Source organism: Salvelinus namaycush, chromosome 12, assembly GCF_016432855.1.
Source record: "Salvelinus namaycush isolate Seneca chromosome 12, SaNama_1.0, whole genome shotgun sequence".
NCBI classification, from domain to species: Eukaryota; Metazoa; Chordata; class Actinopteri; order Salmoniformes; family Salmonidae; genus Salvelinus; species Salvelinus namaycush.
In genome coordinates this window covers 43641811-43665840 of record NC_052318.1, presented here as the reverse complement: position 1 = coordinate 43665840, position 24030 = coordinate 43641811, and the positions used below count along the sequence as shown (strand labels likewise).

The window sequence follows — 24030 nt, the reverse complement described above, 5'->3', positions numbered from 1 at the left end:
GGTTTTTAGACATTTTTGCAAATGTATTAAAAATAAAATAAAATAAAAGTATTCAGACCCTTTGCTATGAAACTTGAAATTGAGCTCAGCCTGTTTCCATCTGTGGGAAATTAAATTGATTGGACATGATTTGGAAAGGCACACACCTGTCTATATATGGTCCCACAGTTGACAGTGCATGTCAAGGCAAAAACCAAGCAATGAGGTCAATGGAATTGTACGGAGAGCTCCAAGACAGGATTGTGTCGAGGCACAGAACTGGTGAAGGGTAACAAAAAATGTCTGCAGCATTGAAGGTCCCCAAGAACACAGTGGCCTCCAACATTCTTAAATGGAAGAAGTTTGGAACCACCAAGACTCTTCCTAGAGCTGGCCACCTAACCAAACTCAGCAATCGGGGGAGAAAGGCCTTGGTCAGGGAGGTGACCAAGAACCCGATGGTCACTCTGACAGAGCTCATGAGTTCCTCAGTGGAAATGGGAGAACCTTCCAGAAGGACAACCATCTCTGCAGCACTCCACCAATCAGGCCTTTATGGTAGAGTGGCCAGGCGGAAACCGCTTCTCAGTAAAAGGCACATGACAGCCTGCTTGGAGTTTTCCAAAAGGTACCTAAAGGACTCTCAGACTCTCAGACCATCAGAAACAAGATTCTCTGGTCTGATGAAACCAAGATTGAACTGCGAAGCGTCACATCTGGAGGAAACCTGGCACCATCCCTACAGTGAAGCATGGTGGTGGCAGCATCATGCTGTGGGGACGTTTTTCAGCGGCAGGGAGTCAGGATCGAGGGAAAGATGAACGGAGGAAATTACAGAGAGATCTTTGATGAAAACCTGCTCCAGAGTGCTCAGGACCTCAGACTGAGGGCGAAGGTTCACCTTCCAACAGGACAACGACCCAAAGCAAACAGCCAAGAAAATTCATGAGTGGCTTCGGGACAAGTCTCTGAATGTCATTGAGTGGCCCAGCCAGAGCCCAGACTTGAACACAATCAAACATCTCTGGAGAGACCTGTAAATAGCTGTGCAGTGACGCTCCTAAGCCAACCTGACAAAGCTTGAGAGGATCTGCAGAGAAAATGGGAGAAACTCCCCAAATACAAGTGTGCCAAGCTTGTAGCATCATATCCAAGACTCAAGGCTGTAATCGCAGCCAAAGGTGCTTCAACCAAGTACTGAGTAAAGGGTCTGAATACTTACAGCACCAGTCAAAAGTTTGGACACACCTACTCATTCAAGGGTTTTTCTTTATTTTTACTATTTCTACATTGTAAAATAATAGGAAGACATCAAAACTATGAAATAACACATATGGAATCTTGTAGTAGCCAAAAAAGTGTTATACAAATCAAAATATACACTGCTCAAAAAAATAAAGGGAACACTTAAACAACACAATGTAACTCCAAGTCAATCACACTTCTGTGAAATCAAACTGTCCACTTAGGAAGCAACACTGATTGACAATAGATTTCACATGCTGTTGTGCAAATGGAATAGACAAAAGGTGGAAATTATAGGCAATTAGCAAGACACCCCCAAAAAAGGAGTGATTCTGCAGGTGGTGACCACAGACCACTTCTCAGTTCCTATGCTTCCTGGCTGATGTTTTGGTCACTTTTGAATGCTGGCGGTGCTCTCACTCTAGTGGTAGCATGAGACAGAGTCTACAACCCACACAAGTGGCTCAGGTAGTGCAGTTCATCCAGGATGGCACATCAATGCGAGCTGTGGCAAAAAGGTTTGCTGTGTCTGTCAGCGTAGTGTCCAGAGCATGGAGGCGCTACCAGGAGACAGGCCAGTACATCAGGAGACGTGGAGGAGGCCGTAGGAGGGCAACAACCCAGCAGCAGGACCGCTACCTCCGCCTTTGTGCAAGGAGGTGCACTGCCAGCGCCCTGCAAAATGACCTCCAGCAGGCCACAAGGCACTGTTGTGCAGTAATATGAAGAAAAAATATATATATGTAAAACATTTCGATATCATGTTATTGAGACTATGTACATATACAATCAAATGTAAAATAAAAGTACGGGCCAACATATTGGCATTGATATTTAATCTGCTAATGTTCAATAAAACGGTTCATTAAAGTTATTCATGAATAAATGCAGTTCCTTTCCTGCCATTACCTGAGACATTATTCCCAAAGAAATGTCTCTCTTATCTTTGCTTTGGAAAGTTTCACTGCAGTTCTATCTACTGTACACTATGTACTGGCCACTAAACTAAGACATCAATACACAGATACTTGTACATAAATTCTTTCATGGGCATGCAAACTTTTTACTAATAGAGATGTCGCCTATAATTACCCAATAGAATTCAATTAATCATGATTTGAACTGCTATTATAGCATTTTGTGTCGATATGGATCATTCAAATGTTCTAAGTCAAGAGATTCACAGAGCCCTAGTAACAATGCTTACTTATTTTATTTTATTTAACCTTTATTTAACTAGGCAAGTCAGTTAAGAACAAATCCTTATTTAATCAAGTCAACCATCTACTGGCAATTCATTTTCAATCCTTGTCATATGAAGAGAAATTATAGATAAAACGTATCGGTGCTCATCGGCCTTTGACATAAACATTACACAACAAGTTGGAAATCACAAATTCAACAACGAGTGGTTTGGAAGGAATCAGTGGCTAACTGCAAGCATTGCAAAGCAATCACTAGCCTGCTACAGTTTTCGTTGGAGAGGGTGTGTGGTCCAAGTCTGGGTTTAAGAGTCTTTTTTACAAGCTTAAAGGATAAAGATTCACATGCAAATACCATGGGCCAGAAAATGTTGAATACATTGGCCATGCTGTCAATCCAGCATGACTTCTGCTACGTTCAAAACAACTGGAAACTCCAAAATGGGAGTTTTTGACTTCAGTGAGGTCAAGACAACTGGTCATCTATCGGGCCTCTTTCTAGAGCTCCGACCTGAAGATCACTGACGTCATGATTCAACCTTGTTTTTTTTCGAGTTCCCAGTTGTCTTGAAAGCACCATAAATCCAGAGAATGCCAAACTTTGATGACAAAGTTTGATGACAAAATTTGAAGGTCTGCCATGCCATCTTCCTGTTCAAGTGAGCACAACATTTTTATTGTATACTGCTACATAAATGATGTAATATGCCAGGGAGATATGCATACTGTAGCTAAGAAAGTAATACTAAGTGTATGTTGTGTAGTAAGCTGTTAGTAGCCCATTTGCCTCACCCTAATAATTTGGTCCCTTTCTCCCTCATAACTTAGCCTACTGTTCTGACTTGGTGGTGCACATGCAGTCTATAGCCTGTTTTAGAGAAGTGCCATCATTGAATATTGTAAGAGCTTTCATTGTCTGCTTATATGCCCCCTTTATTTATCCCACGGTTCTGACTTGGTGTACAGGGAGAATACTATAAGAATGGCGCATGTTCTGAATTTTGTCACTGTACATTTCAAAAGTGCTGAACAAATAGTTATATTGACTACGACCATCTTAGCTCGCTGTTTAATGTCTTAATCGAAATTACGGATTGCCTCTTATCCACTCATCTTTCCCTTATGCCATAGTTTGTACATCTCAATTGTCAGTAGAAACCACATTTGTTTAAGCAAGTCAGCCATATCAGCTATGTTTTTTTTAAAGGCAGTAAATGAGGCTGAATGAACTGTTTCGCTGCCAGACAAGGCTCTGCTGATAGCCAGGTGTAGCAGTGGTAAGGATTCACTCCATGGTGCTGAAAAGAAAGCTCTGCTGTTGGGACAGCTTTATGTAGGCCCTAAGAGTTTGTGGGCACCGCTTGTCGCCGTTATAGTGCAATGAATGTATTGTTTAGGGTTGCGTTATGTTGTGGCTTTGCTGACATGCAAAAAAATAAAAAATAATGTATTTACCCCACCAAGATTTACATGCTAAAATCACCACTGGTAACGCATGTGATATTAGAGAGTCAGATAAGGTTTCTGTATTAAGGCAGCAATTGCTTAGTTATTATATTGTGATTACTAAATGTGAAAGTCTTCTTTAAAGAATATGTTTGAAAACATTATTTTAAGATATTGAACAAATGTTATTTCTTAATTCACAGGGAATTGATTCAATTGCTTGTAACCCAGTTGAAGAAATCTGGATCAATAATTCCTAAGTAAAAAGTGACTTGGAACAAGATTAAAGAACGGGTTGTATTTACATGAAATATTTGTTTGTATTTGTTATTTTTAGGTTTAACCAAAGGAGAAATGTAGGTTGCGTGTTGAATGAAATAGGTTACAACTTGAAATATAGGTTTATTAATAATCAAATATAACAGTTGACATTGAATCATATATTTGTTTGCAACAAATGTCGTTTTTTTTATAGAGAAAACCTAACTAATTTAATTGTAACCAGTTGAACCATTTTTTTTTTAGGTTGACCTAAGGTGTCCTTTTTTACAGTGCACCTCCCAAGCCACTGTCTGCTTCAGTACACATGACACATTACTCCATTAAACCAGGCCACAGGAATTGAGTTCACAGACCAATCAACCATGCAGCGTGTGCCATAAAAACTGCCTGAGTGTAAGTGTGTGTCTGGCCTTTGTTTACCATTTAAAAAAGGTTGCTGGCATTTAACCTCTTTCCCAAATTGTAAATTCATCCATGTGAAATCACACCACATAAGACAAAGTACAAAAATTATTATTTATTTACATTAATATATATGGTACCATAAGCACTGCCACAGAAGTGTTGACACTGGAGGAATCATTCACAGCATGTTACACCAGTAATTGGAAATATCATGGTAATTTTACTTTTAATATTCATCCTATATTACCTGCAGTGGCTCATCTGGCTGTGATGGTGACCTGGGTTTGGACCATGTGTCTGTTCTGGAAGCCTGAGAATGTACAGGTGTAGGTTCCTGTGTGTTCCTGATTCTCTGGGTTGTGAAGAAGGAGGGATCTGTTGCCCATCAGAACCTGGTCCTGCTCCAGTCCAGCCCTCCCAGAAGTTAGAGGTCAGTCTGGTTCTGCTGTCGTAGGTTCATTGGTTCTGGTGAAGGTCCACGTGAGGGAGAAGTTCTGGAGGTTATGTGGAGCAATGCAGGGGATGGACAGCACTCAGCCTGCCACTCCAACACATTCCTCTGAAATAGAGACACATTCACCCAAAGTGTCACAGGCTGGTTTTGTCCAACTTTTGGAGCCTTAATATTGTTATGGTGGATAAATGGGTGAAGGATCAGAATACCTGTCTGCTTTATGGAGGTGCTCCACACCTGGGCCTTGTCTGCAGAGATGACCAAACAGAAGTAGGGGTAGTTAGAGACATTACCCAGGATCCTCACTCTGCTCTCCAATGTGTACAGACCTTTGGTGTCGGCGGTTTTGATGGTGGAGTTCTGTAGTGTTTTTGGGACAGATCGTGGTTCTGTGGTCCATGCCACCTGAGAGACAGGATAGATGTTCTGAGATTAAGAAAAAAGTGTTCTCTGTTGAATAAAAAAAAAAAAACGTTTTTATAAGCATGATAAAACAAAGCACTGCTTACTTCAGACATGTTTCACACAGTAACAGCAGCAACTAACCTTCCACCTTAATAACATCCACAAAGGTTTCCTGGTTACCCATAATGGTACTGGTGTAACACATATACGGTACCGTTCAAACGTTTGGGGTCACTTAGAAATGTCCTTGTTTTCCATGAAAACATACATGAAATGAGTTGCAAAATTAATAGGAAATATAGTCAAGACGTTGACAAGGTTATAAATAATGATTTTTAATTGAAATAATAATTGTGTCCTTCAAACTTTTCTTTCATCAAAGAATCCTCCATTTGCAGCAATTACAGCCCATTCTAGTTGTCAATTTGTTGAGGTAATATGAAGAGGTTTCACCCCATGCTTCCTGAAGCACCTCCCCCAAGTTGGATTGGCTTGATGGGCACTTCTTACGTACAATACGGTCAAGCTGCTCCCACAACAGCTCAATAGGGCTGAGATACGGTGACTGTGCTGGCCACTCCATTATAGACAGAATACCAGCTGACTGCTTCTTCCCTAAATAGTTCTTGCATAGTTTGGAGCTGTGCTTTGGGTCATTGTCCTGTTGTAGGAAGAAATTGGCTCCAATTAAGCTCCGTCCACAGGGTATGGCATGGCGTTGCAAAATGGGGTGATAGCCTTCCTTCTTCAAGATCCCTTTTACCCTGTACAAATGTCCCACTTTACCACCACCAAAGCAACCCCCAGACCACCACATTGCCTCCACCATGCTTGACACAGGTCATCGAGCACTCCTCCAGCATCGTTAAATTTTTTCTGCGTCTCACGAATGTTCTTCTTTGTGATCCGAACACCTCAAACTTAGATTAGTCTGTTCAGTGTCTGTGTTCTTTTGCCCATCTTAATCTTTTTATTTTTATTGGCCAGTCTAAGATATGGCTTTTTCTTTGCAACTCTGCCTAGAAGGCCAGCATCCCAGAGTCGCCTCTTCACTGTTGACGTTGAGACTGGTGTTTTGCGGGTACTACACTCAGCCAAAAAAAGAAATGTCCCTTTTTCAGGACCATGTCTTTCAAAAATAATTCTTAAAAATCCAAATAACTTCACAGATCTTCATTGTAAAGGGTTTAAACACTGTTTCCCATGCTTGTTCAATGAACCATAAACAATAAATGAACATGCACCTGTGGAACGGTCGTTAAGACACTAACAGCTTACAGACTGTAGGCAATTAAGGTCACAGTTATGAAAACTTAGGACACTAAAGAGGCCTTTCTACTGACTCTGAAAAACACCAAAAGAAAGATGCCCAGTGTCCCGGCTCATCTGCGTGAACGTGCCTTAGGCATGCTGCAAGGAGGCATGAGGACTGCAAATGTGGCCAGGGCAATAAATTACAATGTCCGTACTGTGAGACGCCTAAGACAGCACTACAGGGAGACAGGACGGACAGCTGATCGTCCTCGCAGTTGCAGACCACGTGTAACAACACCTGCACAGGATCGGTACATCCGAGCATCACACCTGCGGGACAGGTACAGGATGGCAACAACAACTGCCCGAGTTACACCAGGAATGCACAATCCCTCCATCAGTGCTCAGACCGTCCACAATAGGCTGAGAGAGGCTGGACTGAGGGCTTGTAGGCCTGTTAGGCAGATCCTCACCAGACATCACCGGCAACAACGTCACCTATGGGCACAAACCCACCATCGCTGGACCAGACAGGACTGGCAAAAAGTGCTCTTCACTGACGAGTCGCAGTTTTGTCTCACCAGGGGTGATGGTCGGATTTGCGTTTATCGTCGAAGGAATGAGCGTCCCACCGAGGCCTGTATATACTCTGGAGCGGGATCGATTTGGAGGTGGAGGGTCCATCATGGTCTGGGGCGGTGTGTCACAGCATCATCGGACTGAGCTTGTTGTCATTGCAGGCAATCTCAATGCTGTGCATTACAAGGAAGACATCCTCCTCCCTCATGTGTTTCCCTTCCTGCAGGCTCATCCTGACATGACCCTCCAGCATGACAATGCCACCAGCTATACTGCTCGTTCTGTGCGTGATTTCCTGCAAGACAGGAATGTCAGTGTTCTGCCATGGCCAGCGAAGAGCCCGGACCTCAATCCCATTGAGCACGTCTGGGACCTGTTGGATCGGAGGGTGAAGGCTAGGGCCATTCCCCCCAGAAATGTCCAGGAACTTGCAGGTGCCTTGGTGGAAGAGTGGGGTAACGTCTCACAGCAAGAACTGACAAATCTGGTGCAGTCCATGAGGAGGAAATGCACTGCAGTAATTAATGCAGCTGGTGGCCACACCAGATACTGACTGTTACTTTTGATTTTGACATCCCCTTTGTTCAGGGACACATTATTCCATTTCTGTTAGTCACATGTCTGTGGAACTTGTTCAGTTTATGCTGAAAATAAACAAAGTTGACAGTGAGAGGACATTTCTTTTTTTGCTGAGTTTATTTAATGAAGCTGCCAGTTAATGACTTGTGAGGTGTCTGTTTCTCAAACTAGATACTCTAATGTACTCTAATGTACTTGTCCTCTTGCTCAGTTGTGCACCGGGGCCTCCCACTCCTCTTTCTATTCTGGTTAGAGCCAGTTTGCGCTGTTTTGTGAAGGGAGTAGTACACAGCGTTGTACGAGATCTTCAGTTTCTTGGCAATTTCTCGTATGGAATAGCCTTCATTTCTCAGAACAAGAATAGACTGATGAGTTTCAGAAGAAAGTTCTTTGTTGTTGGCCATTTAGAGCCTGTTATCGAACCCACAAATGCTGATGATCCAGATACTCAACTAGTCTAAAGAAGGCCAGTATTGCTTCTTTAATCAGCACAACCGTTTTCAGCTGTGCTAACATAATTGCAAAAGGGTTTTCTAATGATCAATTAGCCTTTTAAAATTATAAACTTGGATTAGCTAACACAACTTTCCATTGGAACACAGGAGTGATGGTTGCTGATAATGGGCCTCTGTATGCCTATGTAGATATTCCATAAAAAATCTGCTGTTACCAGCTACAATAGTCATTTATAACATTAACAATGTCAACACTGCATTTCTGATCAATTTTATGTTATTTTAATGAACAAAACATTTGCTTTTCTTTCAAAAACAAGGACATTTCTAAGTGACCCCAAACTTTTGAACAGTAGTGTTAGATATTCCATTTAATATTTGCTGTTTCCAGCTACAATAGTCATTTACCACTTTAACAATGTCTACACTGCATTTCTGATCAATTTTATGTTATTTTAATGGGCAAAAAAATTGGCTTTTCTTTCAAAAACAAGGACATTTCTAAGTGACCCCAAACTTTTGAACGGTAGTGTATATACCCTCATCTGAAACATCTACCCTCCTGAGTAGGACTGATTTATTTATATGAAAAGGCTGGTCTTTAAACAAAGATGTCTTTCCACTGAAATGTTCAGTCTGAAATTGTAACTAGTCAATGTCATTGTAGTAGCTATGGACGGGTGTTTGCTGTCTGTACCAATGAATCTCCTTATCTTCATTTCGTTTGAAGCTACGTGGCAGCACACAGTCCTCAGAGTAGAGACAGGTCACCAGAGAGACAAGACATGGACTTTAAAAAAAATCTTTAATAGAAGTTTAGATTCCAGAGGATAATGTTATATAATTGCAATCAAACATTTCTGATAATCAACATTTGTAGTATTCTTACCTGTAGTGACATTTTCAGCCAGTTGCAGGGTAAATAACAAGATTACCCTGTTATTCCTTTGTTTCCTTTACAAGTATACTTCTACTCACACATCTAGGTGTACACTCTTAGAAAAAAAGGTGCTATCTAGAACCTAAAGGGGTTCTTCGGCTGTTCCCATAAAAGAACCCTTTGAATAACTATTTTTGCCTCCAGGTAGAACCCTTTTGGTTCCAGGTTAGAACCATTTTGGTTCCATGTAGAACCCTTTCCACAGAGGGTTCTACATGGAACCCAAAAATAGGGTTCTACCAGGAACCAAAAAGTGTTCTCTTATGGGGACAGCTGAAGAACCCTTTTGGAACCGTTTTTTCTAAGAGGGAATAACTGTACAACATTTTCACAATCTTAAATATCAAAATATGCCTGCAACACGCATTTTGTCCGATATAGAATTCCAAAGTTGTTTGGTCTTGTTGTTAAAACGAAAGCTCAAATTCGGGACGAAAATGTTACGCTCCATTACGAACAGCATGGCAATGTCTATTTCTGTCTCGGTAGCCTGCTGTAGCTAGCTAGATACCTTAGAAGGGTAAGGTATCTCAGAGTTGACAACTGTTCAGACACTCACAGATGACTGCTACAATGAACACGTCATTCAAAACTTTAATGTAAATTATGAAGACTGTACAGTTATTTTATTGTTTAGAACACAGATGTACTCCACTGTAGAGCAGTACTCTCCAATGATATAATTTCCCCCCTTGAGCAAAACATGTGGGTTGTTGTCCATGGGCATATTTTCTAACAATCAGTCAAGCTACAAATGCATGGTTGACTGATGATGTCAGGTCTGTGATTAGGAACAGTATGACTGTCATCTAGTACGTCTTGTCAGTCAGAGCTATGTATGGCCGTTGTTGTGTCCTGCTGTCAGCTGGCAGTTATCCATTGGCAAATCATCAGATGTTTTAACTGTGAGGGAGAGATGGAAAGGCCCATTAGTAAGGCAGGGCAATAGGTATTAGCCAATGAAGGAATAACTCTAAAGCCAGCAGTATTTCCTTTCAGTGTACTTCAACCAAACGTGAATAAATAAGAACTTTAGTATACAGATAAATTCATTCAAATGATAGAAAAGTAGAAGTTTTATGAATGTTGTTAAGGCTAAAGGTATCTGGGCTGAAGGCTACACAAGTCACTTTTGTTTTGGCCTTGCAGAATAGGATAAAATCAGATACACTACATGGCCATATGTATGTGGACACCTGCTCATCGAACATTCCAAAATCATGGGCATTAATATGGAGTTGGTCCCCCATTTGCTGCCATAATAGCCTCCACTGTTCTGGGAAGGCTTTCCACTAGATGTTGGAACATTGCTCCGGGGACTTGCTTCCATTTAGCCACAAGAGCATTGGTGAGATCAGGCGATTAGGCCTGACTCGGAGTCGGCTTTACAATTCATCCCAAATGTGTTCGATGGAGTTGAAGTCAGGGCTCTGTGCAGGCCAGTCAAGTTCTTCCACACCGATCTCGACAAACCATTTCTGTATGGACCTCGCTTAGTGCACGGGGGCATTGTCATGCGGAAACAGGAAAGGGCCTTCTCCAAACTATTGCCACAAAGTTGGAAACACAAAATCGTCTAGCATGTCATTATATGCTGTAGCATCAATATTTCCCTTCACTGGAACTAAGGCCCGAACCATGAAAACAGCCCCTGCCCATTATTCCTCCTCCACCAAACTTTACAGTTGGCACTATGCATTGGTGCAGGTAGCATTCTCCTGGCATCTGCCAAACCAAGTTTCATCCGTCAGACTGCCAGATGGTGAAGCGTGATTAATTACTCCAGAGAACACATTTCCACTGCTCCAGAGTCCAATGGCGGCAAGCTGTACACCACTCCTGACGAACAGTTATTTACAGAGGCAGTTTGTTGCAACCGAGGAGAGACGATTTTTACGCACTACACACTTCCACACTTGGCGGTCCCGTTCTGTGAGCATGTGTGGCCTACCACTTCGCTCCTGAACCGTTGTTGCTCCTAGGCGTTTCCACTTCACAATAACAGCACTTACAGTTGACCGGGGCAGTTCTAGCAGGGCAGAAATTTGACAAACTGACTTGTTGGAAATGTGGCATCCTATTTAGGTCCCACGTTGAAAGTCACTGAGCTCTTAAGTACGGGCCATTCCACTGCCAATATTTGTCTATGGAGGTTTCATGGATTTGTGCTCGATTGTATAAACACCTGTCAGCAACGGTTGTGACTGAAATAGCCGAATCCACTCATTTGAAGGGGTGTCCACATACTTTTGTATATATAGTGTAAGATTGTTGGATTGGATTATAATAGGACAAAGGCCATATAATGATGAGTCCTGACAACTACTAAAATAGACCTTCACTTACTAGTTTCCATTGGCTGCATCTCTGTGTCCTCCAGAGTGGTCCTATCAGCCTTCCCTTGGTTGGCTAGGGAGTTCATAAATCATATGAGTCATCACTTCCTTCATTGCCATGTGAGTATGAGTACAGAATGCATGGTGTTCAGAAGTGATTCATTTACTCTCAGGTATTCCATCACATTAGTTATAGTAGAGTGAACAGTAGGATAGCAGACATCTCTTTGATACGCTGATATACTCCCACTGCAGGCCCGGGTCAAGACCTGTCTTTATACTTACCTCTTTGTTTTCTATACAGTAGTAGAGCTGTTGTTACTAGTGCAACCACTGCAACTACTACAGCAATAACCCACATCTTGGAGTGACTTTCCCATGTACGCCCAACCTGGTCTTCAGCATTTGGCATATTGTCTAGACGTTTGGACAATGTAAATGTGTGAAAAATTCAGCATTATGTAAAGATGTGAACACTTATCATCAATAACCGTGCATGCATAATAAGCACATAAGGTGTAAATAATTTAAAGGTATAACTTTTATGTACCTGTCAACGACCGCCGTGATGTTGACCTGATGGCGACCTGGGTTTGGACCATGTGTCTGCTCTGGAAGCCTGAGAATGTACAGGTGTAGGTTCCTGTGTGTTCCTGACTCTCTGGGTTGTGAAGAAGGAGGGATCCATCTCCCATCAGAACTCGGTCCTGCTCCAGTTCAACCCGGCCCTCCCAGAAGTTGGAGGTCCGTCTGGTTTGGCTGACATAGCTGAGGATGTCCTTGGGTTTATCATTGGTTCTAGTGAAGGTCCAGGTGAGGAAAAAGTTCTGGAAGTTCTGTGGAGCCATGCAAGGGATGGACAGCTCTCGCCCTGCCTCTCCAATCAACTCTGTTGATGAAATAAGTTTATGAATTGTGAGCCAGTGAAAGCATTTTATTTGTGGCTCAGTTGGTAGAGCATGGCGCTTTCAACGCCAGGTTTGTGGGTTTCGAATCCCACGGGGGACCAGTACAAAAATGAATGCACTGACTTATGTAAGTTCCTCACGTTAAGAGTTTCTGCTAAATGTCAACGTAAAAGGTATATATCATTGTCCCTTAGCAGACTTCCCGCTGTAGTCACTCTCTTCAACACTAGAGGGCGTTGTTACCATAGAGACCCTATTAAATTACTAGAGGGGTTTTCATAAACCCTCAAGGTTCCAGAAAGGTGGGGAAATGGCAGCCATATTGGTCAGGGCAAAATACAAACCACTCTAATTGGAACGAATGGCAATAGAGGTATATAATCCAGATTTGACCCAAAACACACTTGCAGGAAAATAAAAGTAAGACATGGGATATATCAGAAATGGTGTAATAGAATTATTGTCAACATAAAATATTGTCAAATAATTGTAAATACAGTTTATACAGGTTTTACACATATTTTCTGTATAAATAGCCTCTAAAATATACAGTACCAGTAAAAAGTTTGGACACACCTACTCATTCAAGGGTTTCCTTTATTTTTTACTATTTTCTACATTGTAGAATAATAGTGAAGAAATCAAAACTATTAAACAAATCAAAATATCTTTTAGATTCTTCAAAGTAGCCACCCTTTGACTTGATGACAGCTTTGCACACTCTTGGCATTCTCTCAACCAGCTTCATGAGGAATGCTTTTCCAACAGTCTTGAAGGAGTTCCCACATATGCTGAGCACTTGTTGGCTGCTTTTCCTACACTCTGCGGTCCAACTCATCCCAAACCATCTCAATTGGGTTGAGGTCGAGTGATTGTGGAGGCCAGGTCATCTGATGCAGCCCTTCATCACTCTCCTTGGTCAAATAGCCCTTACACAGCCTGGAGGTGTGTTTTGGGTCATTGTCCTGTTGAAAAACAAATTATAGTCTTACTAAGCGCAAACCAGATGGGATGGCATATCGCTGCAGAATGCTGTGGTAGCCATGCTGGTTAAATAAATCACAGACAGTGTCACCAGCAAAGCACCCCACACCATCACACCTCCTCCTCCATGCTTCATGCTTAATGGTGGGAGCCACACATGCGGAAATCATCCAGTTGGAATTAAAAAGCTCAAATTTGGACTCATCATACCAAAGGAAAATTTCCATCGGTCTAATGTCCACTGGTCGTGTTTCTTGGCCCAAGCAAGTCTCTTCTTATTATTGGTGTCCTTTAGTAGTGGTTCCTTTGCAGGATTTCGACCATGAAGGCCTGATTCACACAGTCTCCTCCGAACAGTTGATGTTGAGATATTTGAACTCTGTGAAGCATTTATTTGGGCTACAATTTCTGAGGCTGGTAACTCTAATGAACTTATCCTCTGCAGCAGAGGTAACTCTGGGTCTTCCTTTCCTGTGGGGGTCCTCATGAGAGCCAGTTTCATCATAGCGCTTGATGGTTTTTGCGACTGCACTTGAAGAAACTTTAAAAGTTATTGACATTTTCCGGATTGACTGACCTTCATGTCTTAAAGTAATGATGGACTGTCATTTCTCTTTGCTTATTTGAGGCGTTCTTGCTATAATACGGACATGGTATTTTTCCAAATAAGGCTATCTTCTGTATACCACCCATACCTTGTCACAACACAACTGATTGGCTCAAAAGCATTAAGAAGGAAAGGCACACCTGTTAATTGAAATGCATTCCAGGTGACTACCTCATGAAGCTGGTTGAGAGAATGCCAAGAGTGTGCAAAGCTGTCATTGTCACACCCTGATCTGTTTCACCTGTCTTGTGCTTGCCTCCACCCCCTCCAGGTGTCACCCATTTCCCCCATTATCCCCTGTGCATTTATACCTGTGTTTTCTGTTTGTCTGTTGCCAGTTCGTCTTGTCTCGTCAAGCCTACCAGCATTTTTCCTGTACTCCTGTTTTTCTCTCTTGTCCTTGTTTTCTAGCTTTCCCAGTCTTGACCATTCTGCCTGCCCCGACCCTGAGACTGCCTGCTATTCCATACCTTGTGACACTGCCCTGGATTAATGACCTCTGCCTGCCCTGACCCTGAGCCTGCTGTTTTGTACCTTTCGGACTCTGCTCTGGATTACTGACCTCTGCCTGCCCTTGACCTGTTGTTTGCCTGCCACCTGTTTTTTTATTAAACTTTTGTTGCTTCGAACTGTCTGCATCTAGGTCTTCTCCTGAGGTCTGATTGTACGACCTGGCCATGACTGACCCAGTAGACTTGGACCAACTCCACAACACCATCTCCTCCCAAGGAGCCACCATTGGGAGACACGAGGAGTTACTCCGAGGTCTAATGGACGGATTCCAGACCTTGGCAGAACGCCATGACTGTGCCTTGACTACATTGCTGGAGCAATTCCGCGGATTATCTGTGAGTCCACCGGCCACGACAGTAGCCTCCCAGCCCCCCAGTAACACCGCTGTCAGCAGTGCGTCTCTCTAGGCCACCCTGGCTTCCCGATAACCCCGCTTACCTCCTCCGGAACACTTCGCTGGACGGTCAGGAACCTGTCGGGTGTTTCTCTCCCAGTGTTCCCTCATCTTTGAGCTGCTGCCCTCGTCCTTCCCCTCGGACCGCTATTGTCCGGGAGGGCTCTTGCCTGGGCTACTGCGGTGTGGGAGCAACAATCTACCGAGTGTTTCAGCCTGGAGGAGTTCGTGGATGAGGTGAAAAAGGTTTTAAATTCTCCGTTGTCTGGGAGAGAGGCTGCCCAGAAGTTACTCCAGCTTCCCCAAGACTCCCGCATTGTGGTGGACTATGCGGTTGATTTGGCTGCCGAGAGTGCCTGGAACTCGGAATCCCTGTTTGACACATTCCTTCATGGATTATCGGAGGATGTTAAGGATGAGCTTGCAGCCCGGGAACTGCCTACGGATCTCGATTCTCTCATCGCCTTGACTATCCGAATCGATGGGCGGCTACGGGAACATAGGCAGGAGAAGAGGTCTGATTCCGGTCCCAATCTCTCGCCCTAAGGATCCCACCTTGCCTCTGAGGAACTCCGGAAGATCCCGGCGTCTACGTCCCCGAGAGAATCCAAGCTTACCCGAGTTCCCCCGAGAGTCTCTGAGGTCTGCTGACTCCCCTTTTCGTAGCCGATGCAACTTGGCAGAGCTAGGCTGTCTCCAGCCGAACACTTATGCAGACTTAACACCCAGAGTTGTCTGTATTGCAGAACTGCCGGTCATTATGTGTCAACCTGTCTTTTAAGAAGACCAGGCTCGTCAGTAGGTACGAGTACTCTGGTGGGCCATACGGAGAGTTTTTCTTCTCCCCTTACTCGCACCCCTCTCCATGCCATCCTGCTGTGGGGCGACCAATCTAAATCTCCCTGGGTTCTCATAGACTCTGGGGCCAATGAGAGTTTCATGGACGCCACCCTGGTGTCTGAGCTGGGCATCCCCACTCAGCCCCTCTCCAGTCACGTGGATGTTAGAGCACTGGATGTGCGCTCTCTAGGCAGGATTACTGAGTAGGGAATTATATGCTTAAAGGTACTGATTAAAGAACCCCACCCTGAAACGTAACTAATTAGTGATTATTAGTTTATGTAGCATGTATAATGAATAATTAAAGTATTAAACGTAAGTCCAACAAGGTTCAGAAGAGACCTGTGAGGGAGAGAAATGTGTGTGTATGTATGTGCCTAAGAAAATACAGAGAACATTTCAACTGTGTTTGATCCGACCTGGCTAGAACTCTGAGAAACTTATGATAGGACAGGGAGTCCTTCTCAAGGTTCCTCTAATCTCGGGGGAATGGAACTGTTGGCTGGGTAGTGATAAACAGTGGTGAGAACTCACCTACTGTTCGTGTGTATGTATGTGCGTAGGATATCTACTGTTTTGTGGAGGTATGCGCGTGAGTAGGGAGCAAGTTATAAAATGGATGTTTTTGTATTATGGACTTCAGAACGTTCTCGTGAATAAACTGTACGAACCTTTTGCATAAGCTGAGTCTTTGCCTAATTATTATTAAACCCAAGGTCTGTCACGTCCTGACCATAGAGAGCCCTTATTTTCTATGGTAGAGTAGGTCGGGGCGTGACTGGGGGTTAGTCTAGTTTATTATTTCTATTTCTGGTTCTAGTTTTGTTTTTCTATGTTGGTGATTTTGTATGATTCCCAATTAGAGGCAGCTGGTAATCGTTGTCTCTAATTGGGGATCATATTTAAGTAGCATTTTTTCCACCTGTGTTTTATGGGATATTGTTTTGAGTTAGTGCATGTAGCACCTCTGTAGTCACGGTTAGTTTATTATTTATTTGTTTTTGTCTTTGCTAAGTTTCACTTTATCATTAAATTATGTGGAACTCAACATCCGCTGCACCTTGGTCCGATATTTATTCCAGCGAACGTGACAAGGTCTTACAAACCTCGGGGATTGGTCAAAGTTTATTGATTGTTAGTTATTATCATTGTGAATGAAAATTCTCTTGACAGTTACCCACAATACTACTCCTATCCACCTGTGTGTGTCCGGGAACCACAGTGATCTATACAGTTTATGCTCATAAAGTCTGCTCAGGTTCCCGTGGTATTGGGGTTTTCTTGGCTCCAGTGCCACAATCCCCTTATCAACTAGACTGCTAGTACTATCATGGGCTGGAGCCCGTTCTGCCACGCCCATTGCCTGCCCCGGGACGAAGCCTCGGACCTCTCTGCCATTCCTGCAGAGTACCAGGATCTATGGGAGGTTTTCATCAAGGCCCGGATCACTTCGCTTCCTCCGCATCGACCCAATGACTGCGGGATTGACCTTCTCTCGGGCACTACCACCCCGGGGATGGCTGTATTCACTGTCGGGTCCCTGGCTGCAGGGGGTATCCGTCCTTCTGACTCCCCCGCCGGCGCAGGGTTCTTCTTTGTGGAGAAGAAGGACGAAACTCTGCGCCCGTACATCGACTACCGGGGCCTCAATGACATCACGGTTAAGAACCGCTACCCACTCATCGCCTCGGTTTTGAGCCGCTCCAGGGGGCCACTATGTTCTCTAAGTTAGGGGAACGCCTACCACCTGGTACGGATACGGGAAGGTGACGAGTGGAAGACAGCCTTCAACACTGCTAGCGGACACTATAAATACCTGGTGATGCAATTCGGTTTGACCAATGCTCTTGCTGTGTTCCAGGCCCTGGTTAATGACGTTCTCCGGGATATGTTGAACCGGGATATGTTGAACCGGTCTACCTTGATGACATCCTCGTCTTTTCCCGCTTAGCTCAAGAACACGTTCTCCACGTCCAACAAGTCCTCCAGCGTCTCCTGGAGTACCAGCTGTTTGTCAAATGCGAGTTCCATCTCTCCATCATCTCCTTCCTTGGATACATCATCAGTGCTAGGAATGTGCAGATGGATCCGGGAAAGGTGAGAGCGGTAGTAGATTGCAATGTTTCTTAGGATTCGCCAATTCCTATCACCGTTTTATCCACCCTGGCCTCTCCCTTGTCAGCACTCACATCTCCGAAGGTCCCATTCATGTGGTCCCCAGCTGCTGACCGGGCATTCCTGGACCTTAAGCACCGCTTCACCACACCTCCCATATTGATCCATCCGGATCAAGGTAGACGCTTCGGATGTTAGAGTGGGGGCTGTCCTGTCCCAGCGTTCTGCCCTGGAACTTAAGCTGCATCCCTGCGCCTTCTTCTCCTATTACCTTAACGCCACGGAGAGGAATTATGATGTGGGGAATCGAGAACTACTCGCGGTGAAGATGGCTTTGTAGGAGTGGAGACAATGGTTAGATGGGGCGGAACTTCCATTCATAGTGTGGACGGATCACAAGAACCTGGAATATCTCCGCACCGCCAAGTATCTCAACTCCAGGCAAGCTCGATGCGCCCTGTTGTTCACCCGGTTCAACTTCACCATCTCCTACCACCCGGGGTCTAAGAATGTTAAGCCGGACGCACTTTCACGCCGATATTGCCCCGCTTCTACACCCTCGGACCCCTAAATTGTTCTTCCTACCTCGTGCCTGGTGGCTACCCTCGTCTGGGGAATAGAGCCAGGGTGGCAGGTGGCCCACCATAGTTCCGGCATCTCCGACATCTCCGACATCGCCGTTCATTGCCGCCTGCACTGTCTGTGCTAAGAAAAAGACTCCTCGGTAAGCTCCGGTTGGCCTACTTCAACCTCTTCCTGTCCTTCACCATCCCTGGTCACATATATCCCTGGACTTCGTCACTGGTCCCACTCCGTCTGATGGCAACACCACTATCCTCAAGGTGGTGGGCAGGTTTTCCAAAGCTGCCCATTTCATTCCCCTCCCCAAGCTTCCTCGGCCAAGGAGACGGCCCAGCTCATGGTGCAGCACGTCTTCCGGATCCATGGACTTCCAGTGGACATGGTTTCCGACCGTGGTCGTCAATTCTCGTCCCGGTTCTGGAAGGCGTTCTGCACACTCATTGGGTTATCGGCCAGCCTGTCCTCCGGTTTTCATCCCCAATCCAACGGCCAGTTGGAGCGTGCCAATCAGGACCTGGATACAACTCTTCGGTGCATCGTCTCGGCCAACCACACCATCCGGAGCCAACAACTTGTGTGGCTGGAGTACGCCCGGAACACCCTTCCCTGCTCGCCACTGGGCTCTCGCCCTTCGAGTGCTCCATGGGTTATCAGCCCACGCTCTTCCCTGAGCAAGAGGAAGAGGTCATCATACCCTCTCGGGTCTGCTCTTCTCAAGACTACCTCCAGGTACCGTTGACAGGCAGACTGCCACCGGACCCCGGCTCCCCGCTATCTTCTTGGGCAGAGGGTATGGCTGTCTACTCAGAATCTGCCCCTCCGGGTAGAGTCCCGCAAACTTTCCCCCCGTTTAACACTTTTTTGCTTACTACATGATTCCATATGTGTTATTTCATAGTTTTGATGTCTTTTCTATTATTCTAAAATGTAGAAAATAGTAAAAATAAGGAAAAACCCTTGAATGAGTAGGTGTGTCCAAACTTTGGACTAGTACTGTATGTAAACAGATCAGAATTGTCTCAAATGTTTTTCTTGGAAAGCTGTGAGTGCTATTATGGTCCATTTACAACTTGTCTAAGTCCTAACATCAACTGATTACAGCCAGTGTATGACTGTAGATTGACCGCATTGTTTGAATGGAATGTTTGCATATTGGCAGTTAATTTGAAAAATGTAATGTCTAGCTAGCTGACAAAAATACTGTGTAAAATAATGAATTTGAATAATGTATCTATATACATTATTTTACACCATATCTTATCACAGCACTGGCAAACCATGGTTGACCAACTCCCTGAACAAAATGGCTGACCTTAATCCCATCATAAGAAAGTTACTGTCCATTCTAGTGTTCGAATTCCTAAATGTTTTGCTGCTGCCATGTTGTGTTGCTACCATGTTGTTGTCATGTTGTGTCGCTTCCATGCTGTGTTGTTGTCTTGGGTCTCTCTTTATGTAGTGTTTCATTTTAATCCCAGACCCCGCCCCGCCCCCGCAGGAAGCCTGTAGTCTTTTGGTAGACCGTCATTGAAAATAAGAATTTGTTCTTAATTAACTGACTTGCCTAGTTAAATAAAGGTTAAATAATCATAATTTTTTTTAAATAACAGTCACTCCCAGCAGTGTATTACTGTTTAAATTAGAATGTATCAACCATAAACTATGCATCTGCAAAATGAGAGAGAAAGAGAGAATGAGAAAGACAATGCTGATTATTCCGTACCTCCTTTTTGTAGTGAGCTCTTCCATGACTGTGATCCATATGTGGAATTAACGGTGCAGACGTAAGTGGGGGTATTTCCAAACATTCTCAGTTTGCTCTGAACAGAGTAGAGGCCCTCAGTGTTGGGTGCCATATGTGTGGTGGATCTCAGGTTGGCTTTAGGTGGCAGAGTGGACCATTGCACACGGGGAGCAGGGAAGATATCCTTAGACAGGCACTGAATCTCTGTGTTCTTACTTATCTCCATAGTAACCATCTTGATGGGAGCTGGAATAACAGTGATAGAGAGCCAAGGTTAGAGAGTAACAGCCTTGAGTGGTTTCACTACAAACAGTGAATTTGAGAGCAAAAAACCACTCAAAAGGTTTTTGTACAGCAAAGTCACAAAACCAATAACAAAAGCAAATACTCGACTCTTGGCTTGGCATCAGTTTAGCAATTTGGCTCTAGCTCTAACAGCTCCAATACAGCGGCAGCTGGTCGACAAAAAATGATTCATGTCTCTTAACAGAGGGTATTTTACCACAAGCTATGCTGAAAGAATTTGATATGTGAAGTGGATACTCAGCAGTATACTCTAGCCTCGATACTAGCGCCAGCAGTACTACTAACCCTCCACTTTCATGATGATAAAGGACTCCTGTTGTCCCAGAGTGCTGTTAACCAGACACCTGTAGCGGCCTCGGTCCTTGATGCCACACTGGCTGAGGTGGAGCGAGGCGTTGCCCCGGGATAGCTGGTCCTGAAGCAGGTACATCCTGGTACGGTGGTCCTTGGGAGGCTGGTCCGACTGGTCTCCACCCTGATGGAAGTGGCTGAGGAGGAGTACCTCCTGGCGGTACCAGCTGATGATCTCATTTCCGCTAGGTTTGAAGCTGCAGGGTAGCACACAGTCTTCTGAGAACAGGCATGTCAAATGGGCATCTAAGGGAGAAGTAGAGAGATAACAGTTTGGGAAAAGGTGACCTTCATTTAATAATTAGTTAACATTCTTTCAAAAAACCCGCAAAAAATCCAGTGTTGCTATGTCAAACGGTTTTGTTATATTTTATATTTCAGTCTTCTGTGACGTATATAAAGTGCAATATTTCAATGCAAACTTAAAATGTAATACATTTCAACTCCATATCTGATATGGTACAGGTATATTATTTTTTAAAGCCCATAACTATGTGTTTGAGGTATATAATTTTGTTTCAAAGTAGATTTAAGACTACCAAGAAACACTATGTGTGACCCCCTATTTAGCCCACTGCAGTAGAAGGCGGAATTAACTAAATGTTCTCTCCATTCCTATCCTTTTATTTCAGCCCACAACACCTACTCACAGTATGTCCTTTCCATATCGGTATATCACGTATGACGTGTACTGAAACCTCATGGTAACGAGTGAACTTTTCTCCCCCTTTTTCCATCTTGCTATAGGTTGTGTTATTCTCACGGTTCTGAAACATTCACTATGTTTTGTCTTACCCAACTGTAACATGCAGTCCCAGCATTTTAGCCACCACACAACTCACAGTGAGCGCCGGCACCTATGGTTATGGTGGCACATCTAAAGCCAAACATTACATACATACATTACAATTTTTGAGTTAAATGCAGAGTTTGACTGGATAAGTATTAGATAATACCCTTGAAACTGGTAATCACACAGCCTATTCTCAACATCTGTTTTTTTCAGTCATTTGTTTTGCACTAAATGTGGTTGCAACAAGACATTGCACTGTGAATGAGTAAATGTAACATCCATGTTCACAGGTGAATTTATGGGCTTTTTACTGCCAAAATAACAGTGGTAACACCAGTGAAGTCCTTCATAGACAGGGCACCCACTCAGAGTCAAATATAGTGCATGACTATATAGAATTAGCATGTGTGCAAATGTGTAAAGAGTCAATGATGTCCCTGTGGGACTGTGAGTCTTTCATCTCCTCAGCAACATTCCAAACAGAGGAGACAGCTGACCTGGCTCCCAGCATGGTCTGGCCAGTCTAAATACTGGACAGGACAGTGGGACCCGGCCTCCCTAGTCTCCCAACCAGAACAAACAGAGGCATGCCGAGGGCCAGAGGGCCAGCTATCACAGACGCCGTGGGCTACTGGATTCCTCAGAGAGAACACATCTCGACTCCTGCTCACTGCCCACTGACTGACCACCTCTCAAGGATTTACAGGGAAATGGACAACATATTTCCACATGCACAGCAATAGAGGCTCAGCATTGCCTTGAAGGAGGTTTTTACTTCATAAATCCTCAGATTTGCTGAGGGTGGATAAAGACTTCATCGACAAGTTACAGGAACAGTGCAGTGACAATATGTAATTTCTGTTGTATAGGAATGGTTGTTTGTATTCATAAAACTCCTGGCCCAACCATTCTCTTTAAACTAATACTTTACACTGGATTTGTCTTATGGAAAATCCCTCTCCTTTTGGGACCACATGTTAAAGTAGTTCTTGTTATTTTTCAGATGTCTGTCTCGTTTTAGTTTTGCCAAGAAGAACTATGATTTCTTGTGCAGTGAAAGGGACACAATGCAAAAAGCATCTGTTCCATGAACAAGAGATTTAGAGAAAAAAAGTGTACCAAAACGCTCTTGAACAAAAAGGGAAACATTCCTTACCCCAGGACACTTCAAACTGGTGACTACCATTCCTTACCCCAGGACACTTCAAACTGGTGACTACCATTCCTTACCCCAGGACACTTCAAACTGGTGACTACCATTCCTTACCCCAGGACACTTCAAACTGGTGACTACCATTCCTTACCCCAGGACACTTCAAACTGGTGACTACCATTCCTTACCCCAGGACACTTCAAACTGGTGACTACCATTCCTTACCCCAGGACACTTCAAACTGGTGACTACCATTCCTTACCCCAGGACACTTCAAACTGGTGACTACCATTCCTTACCCCAGGACACTTCAAACTGGTGACTACCATTCCTTACCCCAGGACACTTCAAACTGGTGACTACCATTCCTTACCCCAGGACACTTCAAACTGGTGACTATCCAGGAAAATAAAGAAAAAGGAGTACATTGTTTCTGCATAGATCTGATTATTTATTGACGGGACAACATGCAAACAGGTTTACATTTTGGCGTAATCACCTCCATCAGAAACAGGTAAGTAAGTTTGCTTGTCTTTATTTTCCTGGACAGTCACCCATTGAAGTGTCCTGGGGTAAGGAATGTTTTTAGATAGAGATGTATTTTAAGATTAGATCAAATGTAAGTATTTAAAGTAGTCAGATTATTTGTTTCCTTACACTAAAGACATCCCGTGCCTTGAACCTTGACCCATGAGCCTATCCTGACAATTCTTGCACTACTACCTTCAAAAGCGGATAGAGAGATCTTATCCTTACCTGGGATCTTACACTTTGCCAAGGGGAGAATCCACAACAACCTCAAAAAAGCTTGAGCAAGTGCCTTTACCATTCTCATTCATTCACAAAGTCACAAGTATGGTTGCTGTTGACTCCCGTCCTGATTTCAATCAGTAGCAATCGTAAAGCAATTAGGAGCTCTGAATCACAATTAGTGTCTTGGTCTCTCTTAGATCTCACATTTCAGCCTCTGGGTTGGTGTAGATCAAAAGCACTTGCTGTCACTTTAAAGGTTAAAGGATCCAGATGGAAAATATCCTTGTAAACACAAATGAGAGCCAATGAGTCTGAAACTCACTGCCGCAGACATACGAAAGGGCCCACCTGGAACCACTTGTGTCAGAGCAGAAAAGCAGTTTCCCTGTCAGAGAAACTAGCTCCTCTCACAGTGCAAGAGAGGGA

At 43.9% G+C, this 24030-nt stretch overlaps 1 protein-coding gene across 2 annotated transcripts; it reads right to left on the bottom strand.

Annotated features, from left to right (window-relative positions):
• Positions 1-9464: 9464 nt before the first annotated feature.
• LOC120056619 (butyrophilin-like protein 1) lies at positions 9465-24030 on the bottom strand. Of its 2 annotated transcripts, XM_039004820.1 has the most exons (7): positions 23608-24030; positions 20840-21151; positions 20228-20494; positions 12112-12450; positions 11847-11978; positions 11572-11634; positions 9465-10128 (listed from the first exon to the last, which is right to left on the bottom strand). In XM_039004820.1, exons 1-7 carry the CDS (start codon positions 23684-23686, stop codon positions 10058-10060), a joined length of 1263 nt encoding a protein of 420 aa, XP_038860748.1. In that variant the 5' UTR covers positions 23687-24030; the 3' UTR covers positions 9465-10057. The 2 variants fall into 2 exon arrangements, with proteins under 2 accessions (XP_038860748.1, XP_038860749.1); XM_039004821.1 differs by lacking the exon at positions 11847-11978.

Bases quoted from the DNA above. Each gene is read 5' to 3' on its own strand.
- LOC120056619 (XM_039004820.1), bottom strand. From the start codon at position 23,686: ATGAGAATGGTAAAGGCACTTGCTCAAGCTTTTTTGAGGTTGTTGTGG. The intron at 20,495-20,839 runs GTTAGTAGTACT...CTGTTATTCCAG, and splicing joins TATCATCATGAAAGTGGAGG to CTCCCATCAAGATGGTTACT. The intron at 11,979-12,111 runs GTACATAAAAGT...CCAAACGTCTAG, and splicing joins ATCACGGCGGTCGTTGACAG to ACAATATGCCAAATGCTGAA.